This window comes from Ylistrum balloti, unplaced genomic scaffold, assembly GCF_031769215.1.
Source record: "Ylistrum balloti isolate Yb309-2 unplaced genomic scaffold, AGI_CSIRO_Ybal_v1 Utg370662, whole genome shotgun sequence".
Lineage (NCBI taxonomy): Eukaryota > Metazoa > Mollusca > Bivalvia > Pectinida > Pectinidae > Ylistrum > Ylistrum balloti.
In genome coordinates this window covers 1,253,824-1,272,211 of record NW_026782401.1, presented here as the reverse complement: position 1 = coordinate 1,272,211, position 18,388 = coordinate 1,253,824, and the positions used below count along the sequence as shown (strand labels likewise).

The 18,388-nt window shown below is 31.3% G+C and overlaps 1 protein-coding gene across 1 annotated transcript in view; it reads right to left on the bottom strand.

Moving 5' to 3' along the window:
- The window catches only part of LOC132557347 (homeobox protein Hox-B4-like), a 29,713-nt gene extending 25,188 nt beyond the window's left edge, over positions 1-4,525 (bottom strand). The window contains exon 1 of the mRNA XM_060221835.1: positions 3,964-4,525. Coding sequence (XP_060077818.1) covers positions 3,964-4,525 — 562 coding nt within the window. The remainder of the gene's footprint in view (positions 1-3,963) is intronic.
- Positions 4,526-18,388: the final 13,863 nt, after the last annotated feature.

Sequence of the window (18,388 nt, the reverse complement as noted above, 5' to 3'; positions counted from 1 at the left end):
ATATTATGCTTGATATGATGAAAAGGCATAATGTTGTCAGGTAAAATTAGCCAATATGTTATTTATTTCTGATTTGTTTATTTTGTTTTGTTTAAGTTTCAAACAATGGGAAGAAAAACAAACTGTGAACGTCTGTCACTGGTCATGCTATATGTGTAGATGTATTGGAAAACTGGTAGGAATTGAATAAAACAAAATGCCATGGTTTTTCTCCATCTCCTTCTCTAGGGACACAGTAATGAGACACTTTATATAATTTGAGAACGCCTTACAATAGCGTTACCATGGAAACGCATTCCTAAATAAACTTAGATCAATTTGGTACAGAATACGTTGATTAGTCATATTTTAAACACTTTTTCTTAAAAACACAATTAATTTGAGCAAGTGGGAATTTTTGTCTAAGACGATCAGTGACTTTTGTAAGACAGTACAAAGTGTATCGTGTCTCACAAGGAAACAAATTAACTGTATAGAAAAATTATTGTTTGACTGTTATGTTCTGAACAAATAAAATGTTCTATGGTATTATAGAAAAATGACATAACGATGAAAGGTAATCAAATTATTTCAATATATCCATATATAACAATTTGGTGTTATTATGTGAATTTCTTCTTTATTATACAGCATTGTAATATGATTAATAAATAAGTTCGTACTAATTAAGTAAACAAACGTAGGCAGCAAAGCCAGCACACGGATAAAAGTAAAATGAATATTAAATATTTTTCATAGTGGTGATACCTATATATCTAGATGTTAGTAAACTGTGTAAAGACTTACTCGATAAATTAACAAATGAAACGGCCAAGTGTAACTTTATAGTAAAAACTGATTATCCGACTATCCACGGTAAAAATCAAATGCTTAATAAGAGAATTAACTTTAACATCTTTTCGACATAAACAAGTTCTTTGTTCGATGTATATATTTGAATATCATGTAAAATCATTATATAAACCAACAAATGCTATAAGTTATCATGTGCTTTTTTGATCTAGTAGTAAACAATTTCTAAATGCCATATATAAAAAACTGTAAGCTATATAAGGTAATGTAATTTTTTCAGGAGAACGCACTTGTGGTCAGTCGGGCTAGCAGAGTTCATGAATTAGTTCTAGACGTTTAACGCCATGAAGCTTATTATTCTCTGGCGTGTGGCTCTTATTTATGACCTATTCTATTTCCTAACGGACCTCCGAATCGCCCGGAAATAACAGTATTTTACCTCTGTTTATAAAATAGTTTCCTGCCAAAAGGCTGTTACCTTATCGACGCTATCACGAAATCAGGTGTGCATGAGATTTGAACATTTAATTCGGAAATTTAAGATTGTTTCGAGTTAAAAAATTAAGAAGCATTATATATGGTCAGAAAATTAATATACGTCACATTTTTATCACCATATTTGGAAAATGATTTGAAAAATAAGAGAAAGAAAATAAATCTAGAAAAAATTGTTTTGTGCTGCTTATGTCTTCACATGTTTGTTAAAAAACTACATGAATGTATTGCTACAATAACGTAAATAAATATGGGAATATTATTGCCTTAAAGAAATATTGAAATAAATAAAAAACTGAAAAAAATTTCATCGACCTTAAATCTAACGTCATTCAGCGTTGTAAATGACACTTGTTGTTCTAAATAAATTATTCTTTTTGAGTTACTAGAAGCAAGATTTTAAGGATCGAAGTCAGAAGAAAATCATTTAAAATACAGGAGGTAGTATGATGAAAGAGCACATTGATTTCAGATCAAACGAGAAATTGCTACGTTTATTTAGCTTTCCAAGTGATATTGTGTATAAAAACTACTTCCTGATGTACGTTTCTCCTGTTTTAATTGCAATAATCTTTTCTTCTAATTTTGGAGTTGATATGAATGTCAAACAAGTTATCTTAAAAATCAATTTGTTAAAATGCTTTCCCACATAAGCAATTCGTTTGGCATAGTGTAGCAACAGATTTGGGAATACAACAAATATATCGGGTGCTTAACTTATTTAATGAAATTCGATTTGTCGTGTGTACCATTTAAGTGAGTGGCAGATCACTAGAAATTTGTATATATATATATATTTTTCAAATGATCACGATAAAATCAGTCATCACATTCCTAAAATTTCATATTTAAGTCTCAATATGCAATGTAAGGATTATTTGAAATAAAAATTAGATAGCATGTATGTGCAGTTACATTTCTCAGTAATTCTAATTTTTAGTTTCAGTATTCAATGACTTCTTATATTGTGTGAATGAAAAAATAAAAAAAAAAAAAAAAACACTGTTTAAAAATAAAAGCTTTCTCCGGAGAAGTTAGTTTGTTTTAAAATAAATTGAGAGTTATTTGATAACACATCGAAAATGGCAATTCTGTACATTATTTGCATTTTTACTCCGATTTATTTCTAAATTAGTTATAAATTCCTTTAAAATCTACAGTGCTTTACACACACACAGGGTAGTGTGTTTGCTGAGGTATGAACGTCAGGGCTCACTATACTTTGTGTGTATATATACATGTGCAATCTAAAATAGTTTACAATGTCTATGGGAATTACTACCATTCTGCCAAATGTATTTTGTTTATCATGTCGAACAATACCATACACATACAACTAAATATATTTATACTGTGGTGGAGAATATTTGTTGCTTATCAGCTATTCAAAATATCTAATATGATTATGTAACAGTTTCTTGAATATTAAGAATATTTTGTAAATACATTATGAGGATGTAAACATATTTATTATTGCGTCCTAATATACAATTTTTAGGACTATGTTTTGGTGAACAGTATGTTGAATCAGACTGTTTTTGTTGTGTACAGGATATATATGATAAACATATATGTACATTTAGGGACAGGTGTAATTTTTACCTGACATGCCAATGGCTTAAACTGACCACAGTATGTCTCATCCGCCACAAATGTCTACATTAATTCTACTCTAATGTACATTTGTCTAGACCAACACGTATGCTGTGAAACAAATGTATATTATACATATGAAATGATATTTACTGTATGTGCGGGGTTCAATTTCGAATAGAATGCTGTTAATTGTAAATACATGATATTTTTAACATATCTGAATTATTATAAATTTAAGCTGAAGTGTCTTAGATATATTCAAACCCTCAACGCTACATAAGATAAAACGCACGGTTTTCTAATAAATTTGTTTGTATGTGATTTGAATTTCACATAACACGCAAGCACATGGTGTATTGTTTACGTTTGTTGGACAAAATGGCTTCCGCTCGTAAATCATGCTTTTTGTCCGTTGGTGTTGATTAGCGTTTAACCATGGTATGCCAAGAAATCATACAAACTTCAGTATACGTATCGAGTTTTATTTTTAGTGAATTGAATTTATCATTTCAATCTCACGAATGAAGACGATTTTAATTGAAATCTAAAACTGATTTTAAACTAGAATTTGTTTTTTGAACGAACAATGACAAATATGGCTGTATATGACCTCATTTGATGTGTACACCATATCACCACTGCCTAACCCAGTTCTGTATTCAATTTATGGGTAATGTTCCATTAAAGAGATATTGCAATCCCATAAAACAGAAACATTAAAATTTACATATTTCCACGTTAACCTCATGAAATTGGATTTTAAGTGTTTTTTCGCCAATCGGTGTCATTCTGCATATGACAAAAGGTTTTATCTATTCTTGCAATATTAGATGTTACATTTATATCCAGGAATAGTTATATTCACATTGTTACATTCATATCCAGAAACTGTTATATTTGGGGAAAAAATGAAATGTGTCAACAGAAACTTCATATTTTATACTTATATTTTATATACGTTGGGAAATATTTATATATGTTTGTATGAAATATTATTTGTTAAATGCTTTAAGAGAAATATCGCCTGATCAAATAGCAAAATTCTACTTATAAATTAACAAAAGTGAGAAATATACATACCTTGTGAATACTGCATCCGCCTCATCCAGGGGTAAATATGAGGAGGTGTATACTGATCCGTTGGTCGAGGAGACTGAGGTGCCTGGTTTGTAGCGGATTGGGGGGAGACCTGGGATTGCTGCTGGTCCGGAGGTGTGGGTGGGGGTTGGTGTGAGGGTGGGGTAGTTCTGTTCCTCTCTACCCCACCACTCAATTGCCCGTTCGGATAATATGAACCACTACTATTTGAATTTGTCCGTATATTACAAGATGACCTTTCACTAGATGGGATATGATGGACGTTTTGAGAATTAGTATTTCCGACATGGAGGTTGTGAGGGGAAGAACAAGGACTGGTGTGAGGCAAATGGCTCAACCTGGGAGCTCCGTAATAGTCGCCATTTTGGTCTTCAATCCGTTCCTCTTTAGACGGATAAGGGTACCTTCCACCCGGGAAACCCGGGTACAGCGTACCGGAATGCTGATAATTTCCATTTCTATGAAAACTAGCTTCAGAACAGCTGTCTAGTCCAACAGTTTGTCCATAGCACGTGGATAAAGAATTAACGAAGTATGAACTCATCGGTACCGTAGTAATTTCGGATCGTAAAACTGTCCCGTACCGTCAGGGTTGGACGCGTGCAGAATGAATTATGTTGATGTTGTTGAAGTACGTAGAGAGCGTTGTAACATAGAGAATCACTCGCCACTGAAAAGAAGCCATGATAATCACGTGATTAAGACAGCCAATCACAGCCTCGCTTTCATTGCAGAGGGTAAAAGTCAGACCAAAATAGATTTGAATATTTACACTTTATAAAAGATAAAGACAGAAAAATAAATATTATATACTAAAAATGCATACAGAGAAACCAACTTACAAGTTCGTGGGCAGTGTGACGTCCTAGTCCGAACAGTTTCATTGTTAAATCTACACAGGCACTCTGTCGTACCGGTATACATACCAGTTCGTCCAGCATTGAGCCTGCCCATCGATCAAATAAACCCACGTGGGCTATTGTATCACAGGACACACTCCAATGCATATGAAATATTACACACTATACAGCGTATGTTTAAACAGCAAATCAACTTTGCTCTGTGCTAGCAGACAAAAAACTTTACTTCTAGTTATGCTTATGTTAATAACGAGATTTCTGTTTATCTGATAAATGTGATAAAAAAGTGATTCTTTATACAATACCAGCCACTAGCCTGTCGACGGTCTAATGTGTTTTGAACTGTACCCCAGAACGACCAAGAGTCATTAGGAAACTACCATTAACCTAGAACGCGCCAACACATTATTTTGATTTTCATCTGCTAGTACTATGTCCAGATATATGTATATGGCTGTTATGATGAATGCTTTCTAAAGGCTTTATACTTACGTTGTACTGATAGAACTAGCCTTGTAGTAACGACTGTGGTCAGGGGTATACATAAATACTTAATGTAGCATTTTCCCTCAAACACCCAGAAAGTCTTTCTCTCTGATCAGTCAGTATCAACGAAGAAATATCTCACCTGAAAATAAAACACACGAAAATATACCTTTGGTAATTGGCAGTTTCCTTTTACGTTCTGTTTGAAAGTAGACAGTAAATTGTCCATATCAGCTGATAACTTAATTTATAATAAGGAATTACTCTAATTGTGTAGTTTTGTGCCAATGAACAAGAATATGAATATCAATACATTTCTGCTCAGTAGTTAGATTTTCCATTCAATTGTATGAAAATGCATATATATTTTACTACAAGAGTTGGAGGTAAAATAATCATACATTTGAGTACGGTTACCATGTTTGATTTAAGTAATAAATAAAAAGCAAGAAAAATATTAAAATTGTGTACACCTTGAAACATTGCAAATTACAACATAATACAAATTAAGTACCACTTGGTGTAAATCGAAACAAAAGCGTTTTACCTTCGCTTATGTTCTCAGCATACATAAACATATCGAAAGGCAGCGAAAAAAATAAAAATAAAAACACATAAGCAACACAAATTGAGAGGAAATCCCGCGATTCAATAATGTGATTCCTTATAAGATTGACAAATCATTACAAGCATTAGATATGTTATGTATGTTATTTTAACAGCACATTTTTATCGATTTTTTTTTTCAGTTAACTTAAAGAATAGCGGTAGTATATTATTATTTTATCACCCGCAGCAAAATAAAAGATGTCGAAAAAGTATACGACTGTTTTAGGTACAATGTTTCGAGTTTTTCAGGGTTAAAAGTCGATTGCACTTTAGTTGTCATGGTTTGATCACGAAACGGTAACTGATTAGCTGAATTGTATATAAATAATAAACACATTAATCTTCAGCTGCAAGTGCAATACTTATCAATCATTAAGTCACTAATTTATTCATATCATAACAACTGGTATTTTCGCAAGCGATATTAAATGTCTAATATCGAAACATAACACGGAGCTAGTATTTTCATTATAATGTATGCATTTGTTTCTTTTAGTTCACCGGATGGTGTACGATGATAAAGACATAAAACAATGCTAGCGGGAGGAGAGATGTTATGGTTGTATACTTGTGATAAGACAACTCAACCTCACTGTGTGAATAAATTTTGGACTCAGTGTCGTAAATCGTTAAGTCTTTACATATATATTAAACTAGATTTACCTTAATATCATATAAATATATTGGCACGTGTTTGTGTTATTTACGATACCATAACAAACAGTCATAGAATCTTGTTAGAAAGGATTGCTAATTAACAAACATAAATAAAACTTCTACATGGACATATCTGTCCCTTGGGTGATGTATCGTGAACAGGGGTGAATAAATAAACGGACAGAAGACTAAGACGCCTGATTATGATTTATTTCTTGTTTGGCGTCTAGCAAAAGCCATTTGACAGCTATGTATATGATTATTTTTCCTGTGATTCATTGGGTGATTTTTATCTTGAATAATCGAATATACAATGAGCTATAAAGGCTTTATCTAAAATAATACAACATCCCTTTTCTCATATTTCACGTTCACAATTGGTTCTCTTGTGTGAACCTCAAACACCCATGTTTCATCATTTCATAAATAAGTTAATACTTCTGTATTGAATATATTCACACAAAATATTTGTCAATATTTCGTCAAGTTAACTTCATTTTAGAAAATACAATCATTCTTCTTTCGATGTGCAACTTGTGCTAAATAACTCAATAGTTATTTATACTCTTTGCATAGCTATGCAGTTTATTTAACGAGAGCTTTTCATTGGATAAAAAGAGAACGGATAAAAAATGACAACACCATGTGGTAAAATGAAGAAGCCCTGACACATTATATTCACTCTTGTAAACGTAGGTTCAATATATTCTTATTACGTGGTAATTCATGTCCTACTGGGAACCACGTAGACAATTAATTAATGCACTACTTTGGTATTAAAAATGCATGGAATAGGGAAACACATACCGAGCATTAACACAGTTAGCTTTAGGTTGATAAAGTAATGTACGGGGAAAATATGAGATAAAGACGTTACAGTCACATGAAAAACAAAAAAATAGCATATCGTGAAAACAATAGGATATCATTGAATAAAACATATATAAAATGTATATTTGTCAAGTTATGATGTGATTGCTATGAGCACTGCTCCACTGATATTGATTAGTGTAGCTATTGACTTTTATTCTCCATCATCGCATAGAAACAGACATATTTATTTTATTCTGTTTTTTTTTTTATTATTATTATTCAGAAAAGCGTTAATGTCATTATGCCAATTTACCAAAGCATAACATATGATATAGCATACTTTTCTATAAAGTTATCTATAACATTTTATATATCTTGTATATTGTCAAGTAAGTATTAATTAAGTGTGGTATTTTACAAATAAGAAGCCATTTATCATTGTTTATTGGAAATATGTAAATATGTGACGTATTCCAATAATAATACATCTTTCACGATTGGTGTTTATCTTAAAGTTGGTCAGTTATAATGTGTCTTATTTTATCATACAATTTTTATTTGCAAATTTTTTTATGGAAATATTGATTCACATTTTTAAAAAATAATTTGCTTTAACCGATGCAAGAAATAATTGTTACAAAAAAGAAAAACAAACAAACAAAAATTAAAAAAAAACAAACAAATTAAAATATCCCCAAAAAACCTAAAAAAAAAAAAAAAACTAAAAACGGAAAAAACAATTGTTTCATAACAATCACTGATATAACATATGGACTGATACGATTTTCTGACTTTTAACAACAAAGAAAGATAATATTTAAGAGTTATTGATGCAAAATAATTTATACATTAAAGTATTTTATTGACTTTTACAATTTTATTTGAAATATATGCAATTGTATGTAGTCTATAAGTCTAAAAATTCAATCTCTCCACATTAAACAAAGATAATATTTTATTCTATGAGAATAGTCTGTAATTTCTTGGGGTTGAACCAGAGTTTATTATGGTTGGATGATAGCTTTTGTTCACCGTAAACACAACCATAGTTTATGTAGTGTAGATACAGAGAACCCATTTGCATTGTTTAAATTAGTATATTAAGTTGACACATATAAAAATACGTATGACTATTTTAAAAAAAGGTGTTAAATATATTTGTGATCAATGAAAATTACTTAGTCAAAAACGTCTTCACTTTTGCCTTTAAAACAAACAAAAACATAGACTTTGCTGATATTTTTCACACTATTTATATAAAAAATGAAATAACATGATAAACAAAAATGACATATAAATATTTCATGATTTACACTGTATATACATCTGTATAAAAGCATAATGACTACTCTTTCAGGGAAAGAAACTAGCGGTATTATAATAATAAATGTCAACATATTAATAGAGATCAACAGATGATATGAAAAGATTTCACGAGGGCAGGCCAGAGCAAGACATACTGAAGAGAAAATAGAAATAAATTGAACAATTGTCTTCCCAAATGGTTAAATAGATTTACGAGATGTAAATTTATCCGGGTCGGTTAAGTCTCACCTAATGTAGACCTTAACTTTAAAAAAACGTATCGAGTACGTCCGACTAAGCAGTTAAAACCTATTATCATTGGGTTTTGGTCACGACAGCACGCATTGAATAGAATTTCTGTCCATTCAATCCTTTTCTCCCTCCATACGTTCACCTGTCCGTATGTAAAGAAAATATTGTGTTATCTAGTATAAAGTACACGTTTGTTAAGTCATATATGATGTACATTGTGCTGTCCTGTTAATCTTCCTATTGTTTTCCTTTCATTCTATTACATATTCCATCATCATTAGTAGGTTCACACCATAAAGCAAGTGTGGTTAGTATTGTATCCACCATATCTATGAGCAAATAACTTAAACAGTGATTTGTTGATTACAATATGGAATTTGATTTAATACAAAAATAAATATCTATCGACCAAACTTAGGTGCCAATGTTATTGCGGATAATAAAGCTTGAAAATATATGATTATTCAAATAATTTATTGATAGAATGATTTTTTGTATTCATTGATGGAGTGAAAAAGATACGTTAGTCTGCAGGTACTAGGATTTCCGTTCAGCTTGGTATAAATAGCCAGTCTGTTTATATAATGATCATGCGAGTTTTTATAGGGAAAGTTAAAAAAGAATGTCGAGGCTTTCTTTGTTGTAAGTATGTTGCCCAATCTCATGTCAGTGTCAACGTGTCATGTGTGTGTCGCCTAAAATATCAAAATAACTTCTCACCTCACCACAGTTCATTTCTTACATACACACACATACACACACACCTTGCAATTAACACACATGATCACCACGTATTACATGCGTCAGCAACACTTTGACTGTCATTGTTGAGTGCTACCATTTGATTTTTTTTTATCAAATATCATTCATAACATTTTTTTCTTAATGAATATCGCTTAATCGTCATTCTTTCAAATAGATACTATTCTACGAAAACAGTCTGCAATGAAATTGAAATTAATACGTTTGTATCAGTTGATAGATTTGTTGTACCCATACTCGTTTGCTTATTTATATATTCACAACTTGCAGATGAAAACAAATTTTAACGCAGAAATCAAAGTATATGAGGATTCATTAGTTACTAAATTATCGTTACGATTTGAGCTACATAACAGTTACGAATGAGATAAGTAATAAGACTTCAATTTCCTGCATAACAATAGACAAAATTATCAATAATATTTGGATAAGTGTTATTGATAGTCAATTTTATGATTATTGTTTGTTTGCTTCAAAGACCGAAGAAACATCCTAATATATGCAAGATTTAAACGCATCAATAGGCTAGTACATACATGTTATTTTCTAACACGTTATCTCAATAATGTTTTACAGTTGTTTGCCACCTAAACCAGTCAGAATACATTTCGGTTGATTAGACAACTTTCATGGATGGTGACCTGGTAAAACAAGGAATACGCTTTTACGATTAAGGTTTATGACACCTTCGAGGATGGATGGTACCACTTTTTTTCTTCGGGATTCATAGAGCACTTCATTGTAAAGGATAATGGATTTCCTCATACAAGCGCAATGGAGACATGACTCAAACACTTACAGTAGTGAAAACGTTTGCTTATATAGGGCCTCTGCATCACTTCGCACTCGTCTTTCCCAATTTTATTGTGTGACCGGTTTGACATATACAATGGATAGAAAAAAGCTATTTTTCACAAAGTTCAAGGAAGAAATTTAGTTATTGGACCGGCGAAGCTTATGATTAAATCATGAAAGACCATCAAACCATCCACAGACGTGTAAAACATAGAAGTGAAAATCGTATGGAAAACACGTATAGACCAGAGCCACAGACTTTTATAAATTGCAGCTTCTAGATACGACGCTAGTGTTTTCGCTGTGTCTGATGTTAGTTGAAAAATGACGCATAATAATACGGTTTTTTTTTCTTTATTATACTTCGGCTAGCTGCAGATGAATCTTTCGTGGTAGAAAATAATTACTTCTCTACGTCGGATGACCTTTCCACAGATTCGGTTATCCCCCTATACTGGACAATATCGCACAGAACTACATGTCGTGAAAATTAACTGCTTCTTTCCTTCCAATTTTTGTCTGAGTGATTCATGTGTTTTCTGGAAATAGTAATTTGTTTTCCTTCTCCTTTCTTTCACCCTTTGCCTGGAGGCCCGCGCTAGGCTTCTGGACCGGCTACAATCCGCTACAATCTGTGCTAGTACACCCTCTTCATCATTTCGGAACTAACATTCTTCATCCACGAAAATCCGCGTAGAAAATTCCATGAATTTTGTTTCTTGTAATAGAAAGGGCTTCTTTTTTTCATACTACTTTATCAAGATAGAAAATGGCATCTGTGTGAACATATCTATACTCTTTGAATAATCTATGAATTGGAGCCAAGGGCATCAACATATATCGTATTAACGCATTGGTGTAAAAATAATACCAAAGGAAATTATTTTATTTCCAATTTCAATAAGACATCTGATCTTACATAAATGGTTTGTTTCAAACAATACATATATATTTGTTCTGTCGAAATAGAGGATAAGCATATAGAAAATGCGGGTCCGGTGTTTCCAATATACAAATACCTCTTTTTTCTCTCTTTTTTCGATGTTCTTTGTCTTTTTTTTTTATATTTTGTGGCTTTAGAGGAGTTCATGAAACATGTTAATGGATATTAGTACTTTCAAGTGTTAGGATAGTTGGTTTGGAAAACTTGACAAATAATATATCAGTACAGTTAATGTGTAAGTATACAATGACAAACTAACAAGAAACCTTAAGTAGATTTATATAAGTACGTGTCTAAAAACGTTTAAAAAGATGCAATTCGTAAAAAACGATGAATCAATGAGGAAGATGCTACTACAAGAATGAAAGTTAAATATGGCGTGAGTTACAGAGAAAAAAAACTCTATCATATCTGTTTGAAAATAGCGTTTACAAGCCGATAAACGACAATAAGGGGGAGAAAGACCTAAAGAGTAAGTCATATATGGGAGTATGTATTGATTTTAGTGAGCCAGATCACTATGAGTGTGTCCAATAGATCTTCCTCTCAATCAAAGACCACATCTGGCATGTATTGGTATTCCTGAGGAGGCATTTCTGAATCAAACCAGGAATAGAATGTAAACACTACACAGCTCAATAGTCGAACAAGTAGTGTTGCTGTATCAAGAGGGCTCTAACTGTTCAATACCGCAGGCAAGGAAGGGAGATATACTTTAGAAGTGCTAGGATATGTGTCTTGAAAGAGATCTCTTTGTGAAGATAATGATAAACATATGCGTGGAACAAACACGTGATGTTATTAAAAGTAAACTTTTATAATTGGATGTGTTCTTATTAGTGAAAAGATCACGGTAAATTAATTATGTTTGATCGTAAACGTGTTAGATACAACACAAGACATAACAGTGTTTAATCATGCAAACTGGAATTCCATTCTTAAAAATATAAACAACTTGGATATAACTAACAAAAAAAAAGAAAGAAAAAAGTATAAAATAACACCCTATATAAAATTTTACTGAAAGGCAAATCTTTCCCAAAGGGTATTTGTTGGAATCTTGTCAAATTACTCTTTCCATGGAATCAGATGTGACATGCTTTGATGATAATATCAGATCAACAAACTAAAGAGAGTGTCGGGTTCCTGAACAAGTGTCTTTGTAATGAAGAGTGTTTATATCATTACACCTGGTTAAAGCAGCAGTCCACCCACATTCATCTACTCCAAGTTGGTGCCAACTTATGGAAGGCATCATTACATTTTAATGATAATGCTGTTACTCGCCATCACTTATTTATGTTCAATCGTATACAGCCAATATACACGTTATAACGGAGACATCATTAGGTTTGAATGAGAAGAAATTATCACGTCTTGGATACATTCAAATCGGTTAAATTCGCCACAACATATCTGCTATTATACATGCCCCATTTACTTCTTTCAATTAAAAAGTTATGCAAGAGCCATTATACATAGGATACGAATAAATCCGCATCTTACTGAGATTACGCCCCTTTTTTCGTAATTAACATTAGATATAATCAATGGTGCAGCCATTCAGTTCCATGGAAAACGCCATCATTTTGCAAATTATAGCACTGTCGACAAATGATTCTTTAAGTCTGAATATTTCTAATTTCAGGTAGTTTACACACAGTCATGGATATCACTAAAGACCCCTTTACAGTCCTGCACGTGGAACTAGAGGCTCTTGGGTTTGCATCAATTCTTAGTTTGGTTTGTGGAAAGGTCGGTCTTTGATTCATGTATACCACGTTTATTATTTTTTACTCTTCCAATGTTGGAATTCGGTATATCTGTATTTAGTCTGTTGTAAACGTGTATCAAATTAATGATATAGATAAAGGGATAAATCCATCTCCTCTTCATTACAAACATGCACTTAAAATAATATTAATAAACAGTGAAACGGAAAGAGGAGCATTTGAAACCATTCACATTTCGTTCTGATATTACCTTGATATATGTACATTGTGCTGAATATGTTCACATCGCATTCGTTTTTTTCCTTACAACGTACTTCAATACATAAACAAATAAATGTTAATGTTAAAATATGTACATTCATGAGCATCATAAATGTGCAAAAACCTAGAACGTTTTACCAGTAATAATCATACAAGTATGGCTCTTTTAAAAATATACTTAAAATATGCATGTTTTAATTCACCTTTTTTCCCTTCCCATGAAAGTATTAAGATATTAACAAAAATCCTTCCGTAGCAAAAATGTTTGATGGTTTGATGTCATTCAGTTGTAATCCAGTTAATATAAAAATATTGATTTCCTAAAAGACTTTCCACAACATTTTGACTAGCCTTTGATCACACATGAAACATCTGATAATAGGCACAAAATAATGGATATTATATTTTTTTGATATTATATGCAATAACCAGAAACGAACAACAAATAGCAGAATATCATATTATTGTTGTCCAGTATACATGCATAGGTAACATATAATCAATTTCCCATTGATAAGCGAAACAATAAATCAAAAACGTTCAAATTATCATTGATGTTACTTCTAAAATGGAACCAAATACTTAATATTTATAACGTCATTACTTTTCTTTTGATGCACAATGGTGGCTTGCTTTCCTCCAACACTATATCCCATAATTGTGTATTTCATGTTTGGATTTGCGTTTGCAATATCAAAATGGATTTACAATGGTATATTGTGGATGAATTAATCTTGTTGCATTGGACTTATAAAATACATAGTATTTTGTGGACAGTCATCAATAAATGTTATAGTATATGTATTGCAGTGTTTTTTATGTTAATTTTTTTCATTTCATGTTTAATTATAAATTATCATATGTAAAAATTAAGAATATTGCATGTAATTGAGTCGAAATATTGTATGTGTATTATTTACAATGGTTGTCACCTAGTTTAAATAGTTATTTAGGGGGCATAAACTGAAGGATATTGATGCATGAAATTTAGCATTTTTAATTTCATATGTCACATGACATCTCAAATATCATATGATATCGTGCTTAGGTCATTATTATTGCGTTATTGCTCTTGACACATAAACCGTAAGATCATGAAAACATGTAAACAAGGATAATTGTACGTTACTATCAAAGAAACAGAAAGACTGTGCGCATATATCCGAATATAATGTTGAATTGTATTAAAGATATTTAGTATGACAACCCTTCACAAGACAAACAACGCACTTTTCGTCCTCTGAATATAGACTTGACGCGTTTTTTATCAACAAAATATTTCCAAACTCTGTGAGATTTTATGTAATTTGTTACAAACAAATTTTATACATAGACCAAGCACTGGCAAGACCAAACTCGGGTTTATTGGGTTGAACATACTGTTAATCAAAGATTTAAATGTTAAAAATGTTAAAACTAGTTAGAATATGCATAACGTTCGTATATTTCGGATAAATATTTTAAAATGTGTTCATTTCAAAATTGTCTGACATTTTAATTTTGAATAGATTATTTCAATAATAAAATCAGATTCATATAGAGGGATAGTATCTTAATTCATGTTACGATTTTGCACCAATTCATTTATATTTAAAACTGTGAACAGTAAATATTGCATTAGTTGATTAATTAAGATGATGCAAAAATAAATCGTTCTCTGCTTTAGGACATAATAAAGCCTGAAATGAAAGTTAATGAGTGTTCCTCTCATTCATAAAACATTAAAGATAGAATACTGTATTATCAGCCGTGTAGACATTAAAGACACTCTCTTCTACTTAAGGTTTTTTTTATATGACGTTGAATTAGTCGCGGATGTCAATAGAAATGTTGGGGAATGCAAATGCTTGAAAACACACTGATTTATGGAGTCATATAACTAAGTGTTTCACAAAGATGAATATTCATTTTCTCGACCGATATGATGCTTCAGTCTCCATTGATTTAGAGTTGTGTATTACTTCAAATAGATAATACAAATCAGTATTTATAAACAATGTTTTAGCGGAGATTATAATGCAGTATATATATAGTAATAGTAACGTATACTTACTGTTTAATCGCTTCTACAGTCTCAAAAACAGCTCACACACGAGAACATTACAACATATTTCAAATCTGGTCTCGTACAGCCCGCTATCATCAATTATAGAACTCGCCCAATGTAGGCGGGGCCACGCTTTGCCATTCTATTTGACTCCCTCTACAAATATGATTTACGACATAAAATCTTTTAAGATGGGTCCCAGCAAGCGACACGGCCAGTTGGTTTAAATTGAAAAAGCCATTTATAGTGTATACACGGGGCTGGGCTAGCTCTCCAGACAGGATGATGTTGCGCAGAGATTTGACAGGTTGAGTTTGGCCTGTTAACGAGTTTTACACAGAGCACGTGGGGAGTATCGAATGAAAACAAACCAAGCGACGTCTACTAGACCGATGCGTTGCATCATGATTGGTAGACAAGAGATGTATTAAATCTAGTATATATTTGATATATACACAGTGTAAAGTAGGTTTTTTTTCTATGTGTGTGTGTAGATTTGAACCTTAGAAAAGATAAAGGGAAAGCGCGAAAAAGCCGCGCGATGGCGGTTTTTCTATTATAAACACTATTTTTGTCAATTATTCATTGTGTAGTTTTATAAATGTCCATATGTAGGTTCTATATGACTACAAAAATTTGATTCCATATTGTATAAAACATGCACGGGGTATTTTGAATTTCATTGAACTAAAAAAAATACCAAACAGCAAATAAACAAAACATAAACAAAATAGAATACAAAACAAAAAACAACAAAAATAAAGAATGAAAAAATCTGTTTTTGCTATGCTGGAATAAATTTATGTCATTAGTGTTAATCGATTGAATATTATTAACATTATATTTAGTGTAATTTCACAACAGTATCATTCAAAATGATAGTTAATTTGATATACCGACACAAAATACACGTGAATGTCTTTAGTCAATATGTTGTATCAATAAGTATGTTATATCGGTATATCGCTTTCCAAATTCTGTTGAAATTCAGTTAAGAATTTTTTCAACACACAAAAATAAAAATAATACACAATTTTCTTTGTTTATGCTGTATTTGGAGAAAGTGTCCTCTTTTTTTTATAGAATTGAATAACACAAATATATGAACAAAATAAAAGCAAATGAATTATAATAAATTTAATATTACAAACATATAAGCATGAAGTGTTTGAGTTGAGTTATAAATCAATTTTATCTTAGCACTATATTTTACAGAACTGATACTTATGAAAACAATTGGAAACCCTGCAGAATTTTATTTCCTTCGTACGAATGTAACATGCCGTTTTACGTGTATCATATTTATCAAATCCTCTTTCTGGACATTTATCAGTAAAATAAATGATCAAGAATAGTTGTTGTTGTACACATTTCTGATCCTTATATTAAAATTGACGGCGTGGGCTTTCTCAGAATATCTGGAAATGAATACGTTGTAAATTGCTACTAAACTGATTCATATGTAATTTTCAGCTTTAGATTTTCAGATCTTTACAATAAAACAATAATAGTATAACATTTATGTATTTTGTTCCCGAATCACAAACAATAAACGAGCAAATAAGTCTGTGTGAAATTTACCAGGAAGAGTGAATGGAAAACCGTACATGCATTGTAACTATTTAAAATGTTTTAATTGCTACCATTAAATAATAACTTCAAGCAAGAAAATGTTCTAGTTTAACCAAACAAACATATATTATCGAAATACGTTTTAAGAGTATATTGTCACAAAACAGATTTATTCACCTTAAATGATATCCTGGTAGTGCGTAAATTTGTCAGCTAAAAGTAAAGCAGAAACATTAATGAAGGACGATGATCTTGAATGCACTTTAACATGAGTTGATACATATTAGTAATCGATAGAAACAGAGAATTCACGAACTTCTCTAAATATCTGTAAATAGATACCTAGTTACTATTTCGATCTGAAAGTACTAGTCTTCATAAATGTTTGTTTAAAAAGCGTCAAAACTACGCATATTAAATTTTTTTCACTTTTGTTTTCAATAAACCGATGAACTATTTTTCTTAATTTGTCCTACACTTTAAATGCACCACTATATATATTTGTAAATTTAGATATCATTCAGCCTTTAACATAGGTTCCACGCTATGTTTAAATATATCGTTTGAATCTTAACGAAATAATTAATAATCTGTCCTTAGATGTGTATATTTTCTTCTTCTGAACTGTGATTTGAACTCTAGATATTGTATGATATAAAACATTTTGTTCAGTAATCATTTTTTGTTTGAAAGCATATTATGAACAATATTAACTAGTTTTATGTATGTCTTTATGAATTATCCTTAATTTCTACGGCCTTTCTCTTTGATAGTTTCGGGTCTGGCTTTGTTTACATTTAATCCGAATGACATATCAAATTATCCGGTTTTTTTAATCAATTCCTGCAGGCTACTCAGGCGACGTGTTAAACCAATACCACTGTATTGTATTGTAAATAATAAAACAGTATATTATAATATTGCATTTTCTTATACCTAGCAAGCCTACTTCTATAGTCTATCTACAAGTGTTGAAGAGAAAGTACATACATGTTTACATAATATGTGTCCAATCTTTCGGTTAAATTGTTAGCATGGCATTTATACAAACAAAACCGATTAGGTCCCTATCAGTAGTATTTTGAAAGCTTTTTCTATGAAAACATGTTCTGAGGACGGGAGGTGGGGAGGGGGGTATTTGTTTTTTTAATCTTGGAAGTGAATTTGTCATTTCTGTAATATATGTAATTTGGTTTGACAATATACTTCCAAATACGCTTGAGAAAGTCATGACAATGAATAAAACTTGATCGGGTAATTTTTTAACAACACATTATCAACGGCATATATATAAATAAAATATTCTAACAAT